Here is a 21710-nt window from a genome sequence, read left to right on the forward strand (position 1 = left end):
CCACCCTCTACTGTACCCCCATCAGATACTCTTGCGTTACCTAGATGCCCTTGCAGTTGCCTTAGGCCTCACTCAGACCTTTAAAACATTGATGCATGCTTGTTGTATGAATGTTGTGAGTGTCATGGCCGCCCCAATGCATTTCCAATGGAAGTCACATGGTTTGTAGTCCATCATTTTGGACTACAAGCTGTTGTATGGTTTTCGACTGTGTTTCGACTGTGTTTCGACTGTGTTTCGACTGTGTTTCGACTGTGTTTCGACTGCGCCCCTCCCCCTCATACAACACAAATGTTGTGTCAAACCATGTGACTCCCATTGGAAATGCATTGGGGCAAGCTGTGTCACACCCTTTGTATACAACAAGCATACATCAATCTATTGTAAAGGTCTGAGTGAGGCCTAAGATCCTAGGAATGTGGGTTATTGGATCACCTAAATTACTGGATGGATTGGATGGATGGATAAATTACTGTCGTAGCACATTTCCTTCCTTCATAACACTCTAATCCCATGTTGCTTGACAAACACTCATGCCACTTGCAGTATAGTGCAAACTTAGCACTTTTAGTAAGTCGCTCACTCGCTCTGGATACGAACACCTGCTAAACACAAGAAACAAGAAAACATACTGTCTGTAGCAAGTATAGTATCATTTCAAACCACGCCAACCACACATGCTGCCAGCGCTACAGCAAAACACAGGCGCTTAGGGATATCTATTTGCCTTTTAATTTGCATGTGTTTAAAATATGATCAGATATACGATCGTGAACCATATACGGCCTTAGGCATTTCACCCACGCATGTCTTAACGCATTTTGGGCGGGAACCCCTTTTGGTGTTAGCATTATGTTATGCTTTAGCTATTGAAAAATAGCAGATCTACAAGCTCATAGCGCGCCACCGAGTGGCGCGCTACGAGCTTGTAGGTCTGCTATTTTTGAAAAATCGAAGAACGACTGACATAGAAACATAGCTTTTTCAGAAAACTGTCAGGATGTAGAAGACATTTTTAGAATCTGATCTCAGGTCAAAATGGGTTAAAACGTCTAGACGGCCTCACAAAGAGGCCTTGGCAATGTAAGATTCTGACTGATCCGATCTTCATGCCTCGAGACAACACTCGGTACGTACAATGTGGTAAAGGTGCACGGAAGATACAGCAACACTGTCGAAGCAGTCTGACAATTAATGACTTAAGGGAAGAGATTAGTTGCAGGAGAGGATGATTTATTCAATCAGTAATCATAATATGGAAGAGTGCACGAATAAGGGGATATTAACCCATTTAGACATGACGTCGAAATTAAAAAAAAGTCTTCTGAAAGAATATATATTCAAAGATTTCCACGAAAGCATTTTCACGATTTTTCAAAAAAAATTGCAGACCTACAAGCTCATAGCGCGCCACTCGGTGGCGCGCTATGAGCTTGTAGATCTGCTATTTTTCAATAGCTAAAGTATAACATAATGCTTGGTTAAAACACCAAAAGGGTTCCCGTCCAGAATGGGTTAACAAACCCTTTGTATGCATGCGAGTGGATTATTGAATTGCCCAACCAACATAAAGGCTTTAAATATACAGTATACTGTGAAGAAGTAATTAACATCAATCATTTAGTAGCAATAATCTTATAGCTTGGACAGTGGATAAAACAAAAGTCGGTTATTGAGATTTTGATGGCAGGTGTAGTGAACAGTATAGGGACGGCTCCAGGGACGGCTTTAGCGGAGGCTTATAGACACCCCCCCCTCACTCCCTCCAAGCACTCCCTATACAAACAAGCTCAATTGACTGACTTCTATGTAAACCAAGATGCATTTCCCCCCCCCTCTAAATAGCCAGCACCCCCATAGCATAGAAACTATGCGCAGCTGCGCGACATGAGACTAATTACTTAGAGCGACAGAGAGAGAGAGGAGTGTGTGTGTGTATATGTGTGCGTGTGTGTCAATTTAACAAAGGTGCAGACGATCAGAAATCAGCAGAGAGTGAGAGATGTTTGCGCTACTCTATGCCGAATTGAAGTGGACTCGGACCCAGACTTTTTTTTTCTCCATGGAAAAAAAAACGTCCGGGTTTCCGAGGCTATCACCCCCATAGCACCCCCAGTCACGATCTTCTGGAGGCGTCGCTGAATAGTTTCCTTTCCAAATCATCAATTTTGCTAAAGGAACCATATATATATTCCATATAGCAGCAATGGTTTACTGTACCTGGCGCTGTTCATTCAGTGAGCAGGGAAACAAGCTCTTTGCACTTCCACTGGCACGCTTGAGTTGGGTTGTGAAATGAGTAGGGGAAAAAGTGTTGCTCTGAGCACATCCTCAGTGTGACTGTGTTTATGTACCGTGCCCACCACTGGAGGAAAAAATAAGTACATTTACCCTTAAGTACAAGTTTGAGGTATTTGTAATTTACTTGAGTATTTCCAATTCCCAATCATTTTACTTCTACTCCACTACATGTACATCTCCGTTCCAAATGTTTTTCTCCACTACATTTATTTGACAGGTTTAGTTACTAGTTTGTACATTTGGATCAATCACTTCAGACCTATACATTTCGGCTATTTGAAAATCTTCAAGCTCACAAATCTACAAGCTCACAATGCGTCACGATGCGACACATTGTGAGCTCGTAGATCTGCTATTTTCAAAATATTTGTATACATTTGAAAACTTGAAATGAGACATTCTGCACAATGAGTACTTTCTACTTTTTGGTACTTTAAGTACATTTTGATGCCAATACTTTTGTACTTTTACTCAAGTAGGCTACATTTTTAATTCCGGACTTTAACTTAATGTAATGGAGTATCTCTACATTGCAGTATTTGATACTTTTAATTTAGTAAAACATTTGAGTACTTTTTTCCACCACTGTGTATGCTGCTACCTCCCCTGTCAGCTATTCTCCTACAGTAGATTGTTGCTATAGGCTAAATATATCACACCCGTGTGAAGTGAGGGGCACTAATATATTAAAGTCTATCTCATGTTGCTATGATTAGGTGATGTAATGATGTAAAACAAACACAGACAAAACAAACATTAAACTCTCTTTATTGTTAATGGCATTTAATGTTTGACTAAAAACAAACATGCCCTCAATAATAATAATGTTCTTAGTCAACCTGCCAAGGTTTAAAAAGTGTCTTAAGCCTTGTAATGCTCAGTTAATGAGGACCACTAGGTTAGTAGGTTATCAGAATTTGACAACAAGGTTTCCCTGGTTCACCATTAACCTTATCTATTGTCAATGTGGTTAATTACGTGCCGTTTGATCAGTAATCTGGCGTGGCGGTGCTGTAAATGAACAACAAGATAAGGTAATGTAGCGCACGCCGAGGCCTTTCATATTTTCAATGAAACACTGAAGCACGTGTGGTTTTGTTTGTCCTATATTAGGGAGGAATGCGTAACCTTGCCAGTGGCCTTGGAAAGTGGGTCAGTAGCAAATGCGTGTGCCTTACTTACCAGCATGCATCTCATGATGCTGCAGCCACACGTATAAACTAATGAAATATGAAATAACTACATTATTTAGGAGAAAACCCAAAGTGCAGCAAAAAACGAAACAGAATGCACTACTACCCTCTTTAGCATAAATATTCAACTTCATTTCAAAGCAAAAGGAAGTGTCTCTAGACGAGGCGAGTTCATTTGTATAGCAAATTTAAACAAGGGAATTGCAAGCTCTTACACAAAACATTAACCCATTTTGGGCGGGAACCCCTTTTGGTGTTTTAAACATTATGTTATAAGTTAGCTATTGAAAAATAGCAGATCTACAAGCTCATAGCGCGCCACCGAGTGGCGCGCTACGAGCTTGTAGGTCTGCTATTTTTGAAAAATCGTGAAAATGCGGCACAAATCTTTGAATATATATTCTTTCAGAAGACTTTTTATTTTATTTTATTCGACGTCAGGCCTAAATGGGTTAAGACACAGTGCATGCGACACTGCAACAGAAGTAAAAAATGACTTTTGAATATTAAAAGTAAGAAGTTAAAATAAATCAGAATTATAATTGAATGAAATTACAATGCATAAGAAATGGATAAAAGGAAAGGTGAAAGGCGGTGGTGTCAAGCAGAAAGTTCTTGCAGAGTTTGTTGTGCTGCATACTGAACACTGAGTCTTTAGTTCTGACACTTGCTTTAGAACAGTGGGTTTTCAACCCTTTTCATATCAACGCCTATTATTTATTCAGCATTTGAGCCACGTACGGACCTCCATTTTGATGACATTTAGCCTCTCAGACCCAAGACTTAATTTGTTCATTTCCATGCTGTATTTATGTAGTACCATAAGGAGAGATATAACAGGCAAACCTTTATCAAAATGTAATTTTTGTTCATACATTATCTAGACTAAATTAAAAGTATATTCAGTGATTTCACCTAATTCAAATATCACTCCTTTTTGTTGTGATAATCCTCCCTACTATAGAGTGTGCTGACCATATAAGGAGTTCCTCCCTGTCCCCAGTTAACACCTGGGGTCAAAAAACCGTATGTTTCGTTTTTGGCTAGGTGGCCCAGCCGTCATCCAATCAGGATAGAGGGCCCCTCTCTATCCTGATTGGATGACGGCTGGGCCACCTGAGCCACCAATCATGATCGAGCGGGGGTGGGCCTTGGTGCTCTACAAGCTCATAGCGTGCTACGAGCTTGTAGGTCTGCTATTTTTGAAAAATCGTGAAAATATTTATTTCAGAAAACTGGAGGATTTAGAAGATTTTTTTTAAATTTTGAGGTCAGGCCTAAATGGGTTAACTGATACAGATGTTTAACAATAATGTAACTATTGAAAGTGTCATTTGTTTTCATATTAAGCTCTCAAGAGATCTAATCTAAGATCTAATAAGGGTACATTTGGCTACCATTTAGCTGCATGGGGACCACTTGGAACCCCCTGAAGGACCACTGGTGGTCCTGTAGACCTGTCCCAGATGACCTGAGGAGTCTCAAGTCTCAACTTTTGATGTTTTGAGATCAGTTATTTGACAGAGAGGGAGCCAGTGTAAAGGTCTGAGAACTGACAGAGAGGGAGCCAGTGTAAAGGTCTGAGAACTGACAGAGAGGGAGCCAGTGTAAAGGTCTGGGAACTGACAGAGAGGGAGCCAGTGTAAAGGTCTGGGAACTGACAGGGAGGGAGCCAGTGTAAAGGTCTGGGAACTGACAGGGAGAGAGCCAGTGTAAAGGTCTGGGAACTGACAGAGAGGGAGCCAGTGTAAAGGTCTGAGAACTGACAGAGAGGGAGCCAGTGTAAAGGTCTGGGAACTGACAGAGAGGGAGCCAGTGTAAAGGTCTGGGAACTGACAGGGAGGGAGCCAGTGTAAAGGTCTGAGAACTGGGAGTGATATGATTCCATTTATTGGTATTAGGACTTGAGCAGCAACATTTGAATCAACTGACCAACATCTGACCAATGTTTTGTCTTGTAAATACATCATTGAAGCAGTCAAGTCTAATATAATAAATTTCCCCCATGTTTGAAAACACTACAGCTTATCCTTATAATAGGATGAACCAAATCAAGGATTCTGTTTTAATATACTTTAACATAATATATTATATATTATGCTCACACTGCAATATTGTTTAAAGATGGAGTGCTGTGATGTTTTCTGTTTTGTGTCTATGGAGTTACCATTACTCTAATAGAGCCCCAGGTGTGGTTAGAAATTGAAATATGTCTTCCCATGTGTATTCTTGGTTTCTCAAAAGGCCCAATCGAGGCCCAGGTCAAAAGGCCCAATATAAATGACAGTGCTATAGTGACATCACAATATCATCCACTCCCCTATCCCCTCCCCCTTTATCATACAACAACAGCTGTGGGTGCGGCTTCAGTTCAGGTGGATCACTACCCATCACCACCCACCAGGCAAACCAGGCATACTAAATGAACCGGTGGGTGTGGCCACATAAAAAAACATTTTAACACTTTTCTGTACTTAAATAAAATATTTCTCCTAGTATAATCATAGTAACCTGATGATCATGGTTTTGTTTTATTAAAATCCACTTTTAATACTCAAAGTTATACATTATAAATATAAACAGTATACCTGCGACAGCTAGTTCCACTGACTCTAGTCGATCAAGTGACGGAAGGTTGTTGGCTCCAATGCTGCCAGTAACGTTACATCATTTCCTTTGTCACACTGCACCATTTCACTCTAGATTTCTACCATTGCCATTGGTAACAGTATGTGAGAGCAGCTGGGTCTGATGTAAGACCATGGGAGACCAACTCATCATCCCGAAATCCTCCTAAATGTGTCTGTTTGTAACTCAGACGGCGTTCAGACGTAAACGAATACGGGTCCATTCGGTTACATTCGTACGCTCTCTTGAGTTTAAATTAACAATCAGGGATTTTACGCCTTGAAGTCACGTCAACTCCCCACACTCGAGCCGTTCCTCGCCTCGACTTGCGTGACCTGCTCTGGGTTCTTTACACTTCTTTCACCCCTCATCGTGTTATCTATATTCCGCTCCCGCCCGTTGCTTTGCTTGTTGTATTGTGTCTTTTCTCCGGTACTGCTCGGCTTCCCTCCGCCCTCATCCTGTGTTGTCGTCTCCCCCTAGTCTCATCTAAATGGATTTTTCATGCACCAACTTGTCTGTGTCAATAAGCGGAAAACAGAGCTATCAGAAGAGACCTCTTACTTCCGCTGTATGATCGCAATTGTTCCTGCGTCAACTGAGCAGAAACACATCTAACACAACAAACAAAATGGCTTGGAGACTAGAGGAGATAGTTATGTTGTTATTCGCTGAGGGAGCTTGAATATCATGGACACTTTATCAATTTCCCAAAGCTTTCGTATCACTATTAAGATGCCTTTTCCCCTGCCTGTCTTTACCCCCACCCTGTATACGTATAGCTTATGGAATTTATACTCATGACAGTTATTGCTTTTTTGTTGGATTATTTTCAAACAGACCTGTGAAATCAATGTTTAACCTTTATTTGCCAAGGGACGGGATGCTGAGCATGTATTTTCGTGGCTGCAAAGCCCTCGCTTTCACATTCATTCAATTACACTCGTTCTCACCTGGGAGCTGCCCTGTACAACCACAGTCTTCTACTACTGGCAACCGAGCAACCCCACTGGGGTTACGGGTGAAGCCCCGTGCTCTGGGGCTCTCCAAAGGTATTTACGGGGAGCAGGGCATACGTCATTCTCTTCCCAAAACCTATACTGTCAAGGTTAGTTTAGTTTGTATGATATGTAAGCTATTACCCTTAACCCATTCAGGCCTGACCTCGGAATTTAAAAAGTTTCTTCTAAATCCTCCAGTATTCTGAAATAAATATTTTCACGATTTTTCAAAAATAGCAGACCTACAAGCTCGTAGCGCGCCACTCGGTGGCGCGCTATGAGCTTGTAGATCTGCTATTTTTCAATAGCTCAATTATAACAATGTTTAGAACACCAAAAGGGGTTCCCGCCCAAAATGGGTTAAGCGAACCCTATAGCTAGCTTACCTGACATCACCGCCTTTTGTATAATGCTGCAAATAGAATGAAGTAAAACCTCTCCATAAAGACACATCCTGCCACACTAATTATATCAGGTGTGCACGTCGTTTATCCGTGTCTCTTCGAATAATGTGAAAATCGGAATACTGATTATACTATTGATTTCAGCTGTTACAATTCCAAACATGCATGCAAACATGACCCGCTTTAATTACTTATAAATTAGTAATAATGAGTAGTATTAAAATGTTATTGTCTTTTTTTTTACATCCAATGTATTTGTATTTTGTTCATAAAGTTAACAGCAAAAAATAGCATCAAAATAGCTTGTAGATCGGCTATTTTTGTTAGGACAGTAATATGCAATGTGGCCCCCTGGAGTGAGTGTGGAAATGTAGTGGCCCTCGCCATTGTCAAAGTTGCTCACCTCTGCCATAGGAAATCCATCGCACTACATGTAACACCGGGGCTCCACCGGGCGCGTCAGCGTTGCGTCTCCGTCACCGTCAGGGAATGTTCCCTTTTTAATCAATGAAGGGTGGCTCCACTGCCCACGTTGCGTTGCGTGACTGCATTAAAATTGCCCCGGTTCGTTTTTTGACGCACGCGACGGAGACGCAACGTGTCCGGTGGAGCCCCGGTGTAATGCTTTCACGTTTCTTCTTTCTTCTTTTTTATTTTTTCTTAATGCGTTGTATAATTACTAGTCTGTATTTTTACGATAATATACTTATTGCACCGTCCTTTCCTTGAGAAATGATCTATTTGCTGTGACGCAAAATATGTCTCAATTTTGCTTGAAGATCTGTTCGTTTCCCAGGCTTGCAACGGCCCCTCCCCTTTTCACTGCACACAGACAGATACAGTGATGTAAATAGGTTTTCAATGTAATGAGTCCCGGGATGCAGGGATGGTCTTTTAGGTGAGTCCCAGGGACATTTTATGAGTCCCACTTCAACGACGTTAGGAGTCATCTTTTGCCATTTTTACAAATTGCAGCATTTAACTCCCATTTCATTTTATATGGTTATAATGTGGTTATATGCATGTAGAAAACAGAAGAAGAAATGATTATTATAACTAAAGCTAGCAAAATAAACTAGAATAAAAAACAGTACAGTAGTACAGTAGTGCATACCGTGGATGCAGAGGTCGTTGTTTTATTGCGTCCCTTAACTATAAACTGCGTTTTGGCATGCAAAATGCACCCTATTTTAATCTCTGAGATAGAGTGTCCTTCGGTCCCAGCCTTACTCATGATGATAGAGCCTTAAGGCTCTGACTGGATGGTAACTGCAACCGTATGGTATTGTGGGGCACACGCACGCACAGGACCTACAGTAACTTACATTGTCATGAGAGCAGTTTAGTTTAGTTTAGTTTAGTTTAGTTTAGTTTAGTTTAGTTTAGTTTAGTTTAGTTTAGTTTAGTTTAGTTTAGTTTAGTTTAGTTTAGTTTAGTTTAGTTTTAATTTTAATTTGATCATCCTTCAGTTTCAAATACAATATTTACAACAATGAATGGAAGCTGTTACAAAACAAAAACATGAAGATGATCAAAAGGAATAGGCAGAAGCTGAAAGCTTATAAATGCCTATCCTACTTACAACAGAACATGATTCGTAACACTCATTACATTAACATTAACAGATTCACAATACAAAAGTCAGATACGAGAATTCCACCATACACCAAACCCACCCCAAAGGGAAAAATGTGCACAGGATCCGGAACCCCTTTTGGTGTTTTAAGCATTATGTTATACTTTAGATATTGAAAAATAGCAGATGTACAAGCTAAGAGCTTGTAGATCTTCTATTTTTGAAAAATCTTGAAAAGGTGGTGCAAATCTTTGAATATATACTGTATTCTTTCAGCGCGAACATTTTTAAGTCAAATCTTTGCTTTTGGGGGGTCCCTGGAACAACATACATAACATAACGTAATTGGAATAATGAAATAGTTTGAGAACCACTGACGTAGAAACATTTAGAAGATTTTTTTTTTTTAGAATCGGCCTCAGGTCTAAATACAAATTTTACTCCATATATATAGGCCTATATGCCACAAAATGCTGAACCTATGCCTTTGCCCTATAGTGCCACGTGTAGGCCACATATAAGTTATCTCAGGATCGAATGGGAAAATTGCCATGCAGGAAACTTGCTTGCATAATGAACATGAGTGACCCCATGACCTATTCTCTACTGCCACGCTCAGGCCAAAATATCAACTTGCATAATTTTACTCTCAAATAAGACGTCTAAAAACTACCAAATGGTTTGTCCGAGAATTTGTGTTCTCCTTCAGACTCTGCATAGCCCTGCTAGTCCATTCTGGGATGGGAACCCCTTTTGGTGTTTTAACTAAGCATTGTGTTATACTTTAGCTATTGAAAAATAGCAGACCTACAAGCTCATAGCGCGCCACTCGGTGGCGCGCTATGAGCTTGTAGGTCTGCTATTTTTTGAAAAATCGTGCAAATGCGGCACAAATCTTTGAATATATATTCTTTCAGAAGACTTTTCGACGTCAGGCCTACATGGGCTAGTTTGGGTGTCCCAATGCAAATGCCTTGGCAAATTTCCAGTTGAGGTCATATTTCACACCAGCAGTGGCATTCCTCTGGAACATTCCGAGAAAGCAGTAAAGCTTCAATGCTATATCCCTTCTGGCCCCAAAACTGTGGAATGCACTCCCCGTTGCAATCAGAACTGCAGCATCACTCCCAATCTTCCGCCGTAGTCTGAAGACCCACCTTTTCAGACTCCATCATGGCCCATAGCACTTATCCTACCCCCTTAGATAGCACTTTTTAGACTTAGATAGCATTTGAAACAGCTTATAGCATGTCATGTAGACAGCACAATAATTGCATTGTATGTAGTCATAGCACATCATAGTACATATGTATAGTATAGTATATATGTATAGTTAATATGTATAGTGTCATGTTCTAATTGTTCTTAGCTTACGCATGTTTCTTGATAAATGATTTTTATATATGTGATGTATTCCCATACTTTTGTTCTTGCCTAATGTAAGTCGCTCTGGATTAAGAGCGTCTGCTAAATGCCTAAATTGTAAATTGTATATGGCGACTGCCGCTTTCTCCACGGCAGCAGGAGGCGGAGCTATAGTAAAATGGCAGAACGGCAAAGTTGAGAAAAGTTCAACTTTCCGCTGTTGCTGTGAGGTACTGTAAGACAGAGTGGCAGACCAATAGAACCACGCTGTGCTGTACAATGATAAATGCATACAACTTAAGTCATTTACAAACAAGCTGCCAGACAAAAGCAATTGAGTCTCTATATTCTTCTCCTCCTTGACTTTACGCTCTCCTGCCAGGAAGAGTTGCTTGAGCGGCAAGAGCTCTGGCTGGATCACAACTCGCTCATCATCATGGCTGTCACTCAGTCATACCTGTCACTCACTGCGCAAAAAGATAAGTGAATTCAGTGTAGAAGCAGCACTGACTTCAGGGGCTGCTTTTATTCTCTTTAGCAGGGACGTACACACATAGACATCAAAGGGGGCTTCAGTCCCTGCCCTTTTACCCGTCTGTAAAACAACCGCCCTTTCCAGACCACGAATGCAGCATTTACTGTGGTGGAAGAAATGCAAATGCCCCCTCCTTTCCATGCCATACCGGAAGGCAGCATTCAGGAGAATTGCTTTTTTCCAAAGTCTCCTGAACTTGAACGCAGCATTTTGTGTTGAACAAATTAGTTTCAAAATCCATGCCGTATACACGCCGCATCTCCAGTAGATAAAGAGTGCTGGGTTGCGCCCCGAAAATAGCTGATCTGCAAGCTCATAACGCGTCGCAGCGCGACGCATTGTTGTCCAAAAGTGCCCTCTTACGGGATTTCAGCCCCTGCCTCATTCTCTAACACTCTCTGCATGTCCCTGCTCTTTAGTCTTGTTATATACAGTAACGGCAATTATTAGGATTCATAATCCATGGTAAACCCCCAACATGTGTTGTATGGTAAACAGTGATGAAACATTGTCAACTTCTTGCATTTGGATTTTTAGTTTTGGTTTCACTATCTAAGCTTTTATTTATTTTTTAAGTATGTGACGGTTTCGTTTTACGAGTATTTCAGATGTGGAGCGGGTGACGACAGGCGCTGTCGCCTGGATCCACAACAGGTCTGCCCATGAATATGATCGCCCCTCAACTTCTCCATGCATCCAAAATAAACGCAAGGCTCTCATTACAAATGAATTACTAGGCACGTCAGTCGCTGCCCATCTTGAAAGGACCAAAAACCTTTACAGAAGAATTTCTTCAACCTTGGCAATGTCTGACAGATCAAAAGACTAAGCTTGTTTTTAGCTGTGTTTGTTTATGAAGAACCTGAGGATTTCGGTTTGGTGTAAGCTTAATGTTAGGACCGTCACGGACAGCATTGAGGTGACATGCTCTGTATTCCGTCAGGTTCAATAACCCTGGTACAATTCATGAAAGGTTACCCTCGACAATGTGTCAAAATATGATGGGATGATATTTCCTTTCATTAAGTTTTAAACTCTCACGGCAACATGTCAAGATGACAAATAAACAAAACTGACATTCAGGGAAGTATATTTCACTTTCATGCACGCCACATATTTGCAACATTTTGAATTTGGTCCTTTTGTCGCCTCAATAACAAAGTAGAAGAGTTTTCCTTTCATCAAGTTTTAAACTCAAGGTGCTATGTCAAAATGACACAAAAAGGACACAAAAATAAACAAAACTGACATTTAGGGAAGCATATTCGATTTTCATGCTCACCACATATTTGCAACATTATAAGTTGGGTCCTTTCTTCCCATGAATTAACAAGGCATACAACAGACCACCTGCACATTAAAAGTAGGAAAGAAACTACTGGAATGGTGTTTAATTAACATGTATTTATTTTGTGTTTCTTTTCAGGTTAACTGGTACAACCCTGCCCTCCCCGGTGATATCCAATAAGAATTGGCTGCGTCTACATTTCACCTCTGATAGCAACCATCGTAGGAAAGGATTCAGTGCTCAGTACCAAGGTACAGTCTCTCTCTCTCTCTCTCTCTCTCTCTCTCTCTCTCTCTCTCTCTCTCTCTCTCTCTCTCTCTCTCCACAGTCCTGAATGAGGGCACAGTTGGGGAATCAAAAGGGAGAGAGTTGATAGGATGTTTGGAGTGTCCAGGATCACTCCACGTGCTTGTCTTTTGGAACACAAGAGCCTCCAGGGTGTTGACGATGTAAACAGAAAGGTCCAGCAATGGGGCAGGATTTTCCATGGAAGAAGAGAAGCTCAGTCTCGCGTGCGTTGAGCTTGAGGTGGCGGGGAAGACATCTACTGTGTGATGTCAGCCATGGCATACAGCAATGCAGGCTTTAATCAATGTTGGCAACGGGGGAAGTAGGAAAATAGGAAAATAGTTGAGTGCCATAAAAATAACACACAGAGCCATGTGATCTGGTGTACAGGAGGAAAATAACAGGGTTCAAGTACAGACCCCTTCATGGAACCCTGGTCAAGAGTCTACGGGAAGATTAAAGCAAACCTTTCCATGATACCAGCTAGGTCTGACTAGGTCTGACTAGTCAGGTACTGTACCACCTTGGTACTGTAACAGTACCACCCAAGGTCAGAAATGGTGTTGAGAATGAACTGGTTGTTGACTGTGTCAAATGCTGTGCATAGGTCGATAAGAATGAGGAATTCGGAGGAGCATGGGGCAGCATGAATGAAGTGCCTCTGGGACTGTGAGAAATGTCTTTTCAACGGAACTGGCCATCTTGAATTCTGACTGTTTGGGATAAATGGATAAAATGTGAGAGAAGATGGATAAATGAGAGTTTAAGGACGGAGGAGAATATGGGGAAGAGCTTACTGGCTCAGAGACACAGGACTGAATCCTATAGTGCAATAGAAGAAAAAGGGCTTAGTGTGGTGAAGTGTGTGAAAGTGGTGAATGAAAGTGGAGGTCTTGCGATCGGTCAGTTCTACGAAGCGTGTTAGCTCAGGTCTCACGGTTTCAGATAACAACTTTTAGAGACCTCAAGTACTGTTGAGTGGTGACAGATTGAAGTTGGGTAGATAAGTAGTTTTTGGTGGGAGAGTAAAGAGAGGTGGTTACAAATGACTCTGACCACTGACCAGCACCAGTGCACTTAACTTACTGGTAAGTGTCGTCTGAAAACTCACCTCTTCAGCCTCTATCTTGATAGCAAAGGCTAAACTTATGTAACTTAGATAGCATTTTATAGTGTATAGGAGCTATCCATGGTGCTGAATAAACACTGTGTAGGAGCTATCCATGGTGCTGAATAAACACTGTGTAGGAGCTATCCATGGTGCTGAATAAACACTGTGTAGGAGCTATCCATGGTGCTGAAATAACACTGTAGGAGCTATACATGGTGTTGAAGTAACACTGTAGGAGCTATCCATGGTGCTGAAGTAACACTGTAGGAGCTATCCATGGTGCTGCAGTAACACACTGTGTAGGAGCTATCCATGGTGCTGCAGTAACACTGTGTAGGAGCTATCCATGGTGCTGCAGTAACACTGTAGGAGCTATCCATGGTGCTGCAGTAACACTGTAGGAGCTATCCATGGTGCTGCAGTAACACTGTGTAGGAGCTATCCATGGTGCTGCAGTAACACTGTAGGAGCTATCCATGGTGCTGCAGTAACACTGTAGGAGCTATCCATGGTGCTGCAGTAGCTATCCATGGTGCTGCAGTAACACTGTAGGAGCTATCCATGGTGCTGCAGTAACACTGTAGGAGCTATCCATGGTGCTGCAGTGACACTGTGTAGGAGCTATCCATGGTGCTGCAGTGTGTAACACTGTAGGAGCTACCCATGGTGCTGCAGTAACACTGTGTAGGAGCTATCCATGGTGCTGAAGTGTGTAACACTGTGTGTTCTCTCCTCCGCATCACCTCCTGCCCATACCCGAGGCGGGGTTGGCGAAAGGGCCTTTCTGTGTGGAGTTGGCATGTCCCCCCCCCCCCCCCCCCCCGTGCCTCACAAAAAACATGCAGTAAGCCTGGTCTCTAAACAACCTCCCCCTGGCCAGCCGGGGCGCCTGATGGAGGGGAAAGGAACTGGTCAGAATAACGTGTTCCTTCCACGTGCTACGTCCGGCCGGGGAAACTCTCCCCTGTCAGGTCAAAAGAAGCAGCTTGGACCCCTCATGCATAGAAGGAAGCATGAGTTCAGTCCACTGCCCCCCCAGGTTGGCAGAGGAAGTGTAGCGCCCAGGATTACATTAGATAATTGGGTGACAATTATCTAATGTACATTAGGAAAAAAAAGACAGCTGCACTGTTGATCTGTTCGGCAGCCGCATTCCAGACGCTGAAACTGCCGGTAAACTGCCGGTAAACTGCCGGTAAACTGCCGGTAAACTGCCGGTAAACTGCCGGTAACAGCCACGGCGCTGCTGGGAGAAGGGGCGGCATGCCGAGGAAACTGGGGGGATTATGACACTCGACTGCCGCTCACGGCAGTGCGTTCGTCCGACATGCGTTGCGTCGTGCTTGTGGTTAGGTTTCTGGTTTAAGGACTAGTGTTTTGTATCATACAATTGTATGTATAAGTACAGAACAAAGAATGTTTGCTTTTGCCATCTTTGTTGATGGGGGGGTAGAGTGTCGGACTGATGCCGCTGAGAAACACTGCCGCGGGTGATGCCATATGCGTTGCGTTGTGCTTGCGATTAGGGTTAGGGTAAGGGTTTGGGGTAGAGTGTCGGACTGATGCCGCCGAAAAACGCTACCGCATGCCACGGGTGTGCCGCAGCTGATGCCGTTGTCGGAAAATGCGTAGGACAATAAAGAGTTGAAATGATAATCGACTATCGTTATGGACACATTTGATTATTTATTCTCAACTTGGACACAATAACAGTGTAAATGTCACCTTCCTTTTAGAGATATACCTCAAGGTTTTTCTTCACCTGTCACGCAAGACCTCTCCTGGCACCTAATTGGCTGGCTGCATGACTTAATTAGCATATTAACGAACATATTAGTTTCCACGTGGCAGCGCATATTTAATTGGCTGTTGCCAGCCGAGAGCATACTGGGAGATGTCCAGATCTGTCTCTCTCTCTCTCTCCTTCCCTTCCCGTACTTTCCCCTTCTCTGCCTCGATCATTCTGCCTTCCTTCCCTCTGTGGGACTGGAGTTTTGGCCCTAAATCAGTTCTTACTTCAAAGACCATTAGAGAGTGAGAGTGTGTGTGTGTGTGTGTGTGTGCGTGTGCGTGCAGTGTGCGTGTGCGTGCAATGTGCGTGTGCGTGCGTGCGCGTGCGTGCGTGCGTGCGTGCGTGCATGCGTGTGTGTGCGTGCGCGCGTGACACGCATTCACTTCTAGTCATTTTTACTAGTTGACTAGTTGCCTAGTTGTTTAACTACCTATTATGTAAAAAATATTTTTTTTCCTTTTTCTTATCAACTAGTCAACTAGTACCAACAAGGTTGACTAGTGGATTTACTAGTCGACTAGTAAACTAGTCGACTAGTTGCTTAATGCCCTACGTGACACAGACGGTAATGTACAGTATGTGATATACTGCTCCTGCCAAATGTATTTCTCTGTGGATTGTTGTTGGGTTGTGACATAAAACAAAGTCTCTGTGATGCTGCTGCAAAAAAACGGGGGGAAAAAAGTAATGCATTCTAATGATGCCCCCCTGGCCCCTCACGCAGCTCCTCTATCCCCCCCTTTTCTCCTTCTCTCGTCTCTTTGCTGCGTGTTTGTCCTATAGCTCTTCTCCTCTCCAGGTCTCTCCGCTCCTCTCCCATCACGCTGAACCCTCAAACCTACTTTTGATTCATTGCTTTTTCTCCTCCTCCTTCACACAGAGCAGGCAGCATGGTGTATTCTCTGGACTGCATTAATACACATGCTTTCAACTGTTATAGCTAAATTGACTTTCTCTCTCTCTGTCTCTGTCTCTGTCTCTGTCTCTGTCTCTCTCTCTCTCTCTCTCTCTCTCTCTCTCTCTCTCTCTCTGTCTCTCTCTACCTCTCTCTACCTCTACAGTAAAGAAAGCGATAGAGCTGAAGTCCAGAGGAGTGAAGATGATGCCCAGTAAAGACTCGAGCCACAAAAATGCAGTCTGTAAGTTAACACCCATCGTTTATGTGTCAGAATGAGTCAGAGAGTGAGAGTGTCTATACAAAATCGGTGTAACGATATAGCAATTGCATCGAAAAATCTATTTTAATTTCAAGAGTCAAAGTATATCGAAATGGATCGTTTCACTTTGTATCGTATATTGAATCGTTTTGCAATGCAAATAATCGATTGTGTCAATACGAAATACTTGTGAGTTAACAATTTTTAAGAAGAAAAAAAGAAAAAGAGGGGTTTAATTACTTGTCCATTGCAGATAGGCCTATTCATAAAATGTTCCCTTAAAAAACTTGCACTATCCACATCACACAGATTCACAGATTTAATTTCTTTGCTCATCATTGGATCGTATCATATCGTATCACCATAATGAACGAATATCGTCCATGTATCGTATCATCAACCATGTGTCGTATATCGCTGTTGAAATGTATCGTTGCATGTTGGGGGCGTTTGTGATGCGTTTGTGAGAGTGCCTCTTTTTGTGTGGACCCTGGGAAGATTACATTCAGTGCCAGTTAACCCATTTAGGCCTGACCTCAAAATTTAAAAAAAATCTTCTAAATCCTCCAAGCTCGTAGCGCGCCACTCGGTGGCGCGCTATGAGCTTGTAGATCTGCTATTTTTCAATAGCTAAATTATAACATAATGTTTAAAACACCAAAAGGGGTTCCCGCCCAAAATGGGTTAATGGGTGTCTGTCTGTCTGTCCGTCCGTCCATCCGCACAAACCAAAACTTTGCATAGCTCGTGTGGTACTAAAGCTCTCCATTGAAATCAATGCTAATGAATATCTTTTATAGGGTGGAGGCATTATTTGTTGCTATACGACGTACTACTTGTGACATATAGGCGTTTAATTATCATGAGAGCCCTTCTTCCTCAAACCTCAAGCGTTCCCTTGCATTTAGCTTCTTCTTAATGAAAGCCTCATTAATAATTCTACTCGTTTACTCAGTACTCACTCAGCCAAGCATCTGCTGGCAGATAAATAACACATTATATGGGTGTGTGTGGGTGTGTGTGTGTGTGTGTGTGTGTGTGTGTGTGTGTGTGTGTGTGTGTGTGCGTGTGTGCGTGTGTGCGTGCATTAAGAGTCTTGGTGGGTGTGTTTGTGTATATCTCTGTATGTGTGCTTGTATATCGTCGCAATTATAATGTGTGCATGAACAATGAGGCATAGCAATGACCCCAGGAAGAGTAGCTGCCTGCTAAGGTATAGTAGCTAATGGGGATCCAAATAAACAACAAGAAACAGGTGTGGATGTTACCAGGTGATTTAATCTCCGTCATCAGCCCTTATCAAAACCATGCAATGCAGCCAGTATATGACATTTCCACATATTGACATTGTTGTCAGCCATTGTCTGACATGGCGTCCGACTATTATAATAATAATAATAATAATATCTGGGATTTATATAGTGCTTTTCATGACACTCAAAGACGCTTTACATGTGTGGGGGCCAGGGGGGGGACAACAAAAGACAACTTTATTAGAAAAAAGAAAAAAAAACAATTAAAAGAATAAAACCAATAAAACAATGCATATAACAAGTTTAAAACACATCACCTTGGTTGCGGATGCGTGTGGAGGTTGTGACAAGGGAGCCGTCAATATTAAGGGAGAAGTCCTGGGTGGAGTGGGTGAGGGAGTCGGGGGCCGATGATGATTATTTCAGATGTATTACTTTTTTACTATTTATTACTAACCATAACGCTAAATCTAACCATAACCTGCAGTCTTAACCGGCCATGTTGTAAGTCAGTTTCACAATGTTTTCACTTCGGCGGCAGTACGCATGTCCTATATAGTCGCCTACTTGGGGTAGGCAGTATGTGTAAATGTCCATATTGCCTCCATTGCATGGTCCATATAAGAACATGCTGGTGATTTTATGGGTTGATAACATTGTAAGCAAGTTTCAGAGCCTCATGGAGAGTTCACATGCATGTATAGGACAGCCTTTTGCAGCACACTTGAAACTCGCCTGTGATGTTGCAAACATCTCAACTTGTGAAACACTGTCTCAAGCAGCAGTCAAATGACATGCAGGTGCCAGGTGACCATTTCAAATGGATGGCTTTCATGTGTTTAACTAACGACACATGGGATGGTTGTTTGTATGTATTCATATCCCTGTGATTACCACATATTCCATCTGGATTTTGTTTTGGTATAGCTACTGTACATTCCTTTACCCATTTATTTGAACTGAAATAAGAACATCCTCAATCCAGTCTGGGAGTTGTCTGACAATACATATTGATTTAGTTAGTTAATTGAGTATTAAAAAGTTTGATATTCACATGGCAGTCTTGAAAAGGTGCCTATAGCTGCAATCAATTAGATCTAATTAGAATACATTATGCACCCCTATAAACCTCTGAGTCTTACCTATTTCCGTGATTAAAAAACACAATCCTATATGCATGAATTGCATAGTGGGATAAAAAGCTTATTGAACCATTGAACAGGATCACCTATAATGCCTAATTCATACTCACATAATGGTGTCCGTTGCTGAAAAGAGAAGATCTACAAGCTACCGGTACAGTCGCTATAGCTAGATAATTACATCTGGCCACTGCTATGACTGCAGTAAAGCCTACTACTGTATACTCTGTTATATGCCCATGCCACAAAATAATAGTAATCAACTAAAATACAAGATATTTTCAAATGCTATATTTTTATTTATTTTATTTTATTTTTTATAATCCTGTCCTCTGTTCGGTCATCATGCAACCGAGTCTAATAGCAATTTACCCGCAGCTGCAAAAAAGCTAAAGCCATGTCTAGAGATTCAGAGATGGCCTGTTTAAGTGCCTCATCAACCTGAGTTCATATCAGTGCAGAGCAGGCAAACATATCAGGCATGCTGCTCGCAATCTCGCCTGGGATGAGAAATATTCTCCGCTGGTGGGCGGCGCGGGTGAGTTCAATTTCCAAACTTACCGGTAACATATCCCACTTGTAATGTTAACCCATTTTGACCTGAAATCAGATTCTAAAAATGTCTTCTACATCCTGACAGTTTTCTGAAAAAGCTGTTTCTATGTCAGTGGTTCTTCTATTTTTCAAAAATAGCAGACCTACAAGCTCGTAGCGCGCCACTCGGTGGCGCGCTATGAGCTTGTAGATCTGCTATTTTTCAATAGCTAAAGCATAACATAATGCTAACACCAAAAGGGGTTCCTGCCCAAAATGGGTTAATAATCCGCATTGCTTATCTGTAATCATCATGTCGAGTCAGAGAGTGTGGATAATGACTTTAACTGCCCTGGACTCGGCTCCGTTTAGTTTAGTTTAGTTCTTTCTCCCCCTTTTTTTCCTCCAGTCTTCAAGTTAAATGATTTTTTTGTTTCCCACCCTGGGAGCAAGGCTCATTAAAACACTAGGAGTTTTTGCTCATGGTGAGACTGAAATAGAGTAAGTGGAATGTCCCACCCTGGGACCAACGCTTGTTATGTATACCAAAACACACACACACACACACACACACACACACACACGCACACACGCACGCACGCACGCACGCACGCACGCACGCACACACGCACGCACGCACGCACGCACGCACGCACGCACGCACGCACGCACGCACGCACGCACGCACGCACAGACAGACAGACAGACACACAAACACAGACAAACACGCACGCACACACACGCGCACACACACACGCACGCACACACAAAGCTTACTCTCTCACCCAATTGGACCCACATTCATTAAACTATCCTAAAGTAGATTCCAGAGCCTGTTCTCATTCCCAAACCTGTCTTTGAACAGCGGTTCTCTCTCTACTTCCACGTGCACGTACGTGTCCCAGCAGGGATATTACAGCTCTATGGCAGGAGGATGTGTAATCTGCAATCTGTAATCATTATAGGGAACCAGTGACTGATGGTAATGAGTTCTTACCTGTCTAGAGATTGGAGCGCTTATGAATCATAATCACAGAGACTTTCTGTACAAGTCTCTCTAGCCTACGTTATATTTGATAGAGAGACGGACTGATTAAGGGTCTTAACTGCCAAGAGAATGATGAGCCACTTGTGAATCACAATTGCGCCATTGATTGTGTAATCCCACCTAATATACGTGGATATGGAGATGTCATTCGTCGTTCGTATAGTGGGTATATATGGTAATGGTTGCATAAGTTAACAGTTAAGGTCATTGCACACTGGAGAAATAGCGACGCGATTTATTCGTGCAAATAATTCGCCTATATAGTGTTAGCTAACCATGACAGACAGACAGACAGACAGACAGACAGACAGACAGACAGACAGACAGACATGAGATGGACAGACAGACTTATAAGCCCAAAATGACCGATTTTCAATGCATAATATTTTTTGACGGGCGAGTGACACAGTAATAATAACACTTTCGGCTTTAAAGAGAGACAGGCGAGAAAGGAGAGAGAGGGAGGGGGGGGGGTGGAGACAGGTGGGCAGATGGACCGACCAACAAGACGGGCGAACAGAGAGTGATGGGTGGTGGAGGGATATACAAGATGGCCCGCACTGGGGAGTTGTTCTCTGCCAGTATAGGCACGGCATCGCACTGCTGTGGAATAATTATGAAGATGGCAAAAGATCAAGACGGATAGTTTTACGCGTGCGACGGCGGCGTGGTAATGAATCATCACGCGGTGAGTGTCTGATGCATAATCCGCGCTCTCTCCAGGGCTTTTGTAACAAGACGACGCCAGGGCGCACAAGACGCTCCAAGATGTGATCAATTGTAAAATTAACCGGTTGTAAATTTCACAAAGCCGCCACTGGAAATGAACAAGATTGGTACGGCACCTCTGCCTCTCCCTGGAGAGAGCTCATATGACTCTATGACTCTCGCTGTCTGACTCTGAAGTCTGAACCTTACGTTTCCCTTCAGTACAGCAAACTTGTGATTCCTTTATTCTTAATAAGCATATACACAATACATAATATTTGCTAATTCCACTGTATACCCTCTTGTGCTGAATATAAGACTGTTTCTTTCCAAAGGAAATATCCTTAAAACACAACGGGGTCATACTATAATCGGGGACTAGACTA

At 42.4% G+C, this 21710-nt stretch overlaps 1 protein-coding gene across 1 annotated transcript in view; it reads left to right on the forward strand.

Moving 5' to 3' along the window:
* The window catches only part of LOC306919635 (CUB and sushi domain-containing protein 1-like), a gene marked incomplete at its 5' end in the record, with an annotated part of 687041 nt that overhangs the window by 272048 nt on the left and 393283 nt on the right, over positions 1–21710 (forward strand). The window contains 2 exon segments of the mRNA XM_079496199.1: positions 12430–12542; positions 16544–16621. Of these exon segments, the coding sequence (XP_079352325.1) occupies positions 12430–12542; positions 16544–16621 (191 nt within the window).

Source organism: Electrona antarctica (genome assembly GCF_951216825.1).
Source record: "Electrona antarctica genome assembly, chromosome: 3".
Classification (NCBI taxonomy): Eukaryota; Metazoa; Chordata; class Actinopteri; order Myctophiformes; family Myctophidae; genus Electrona; species Electrona antarctica.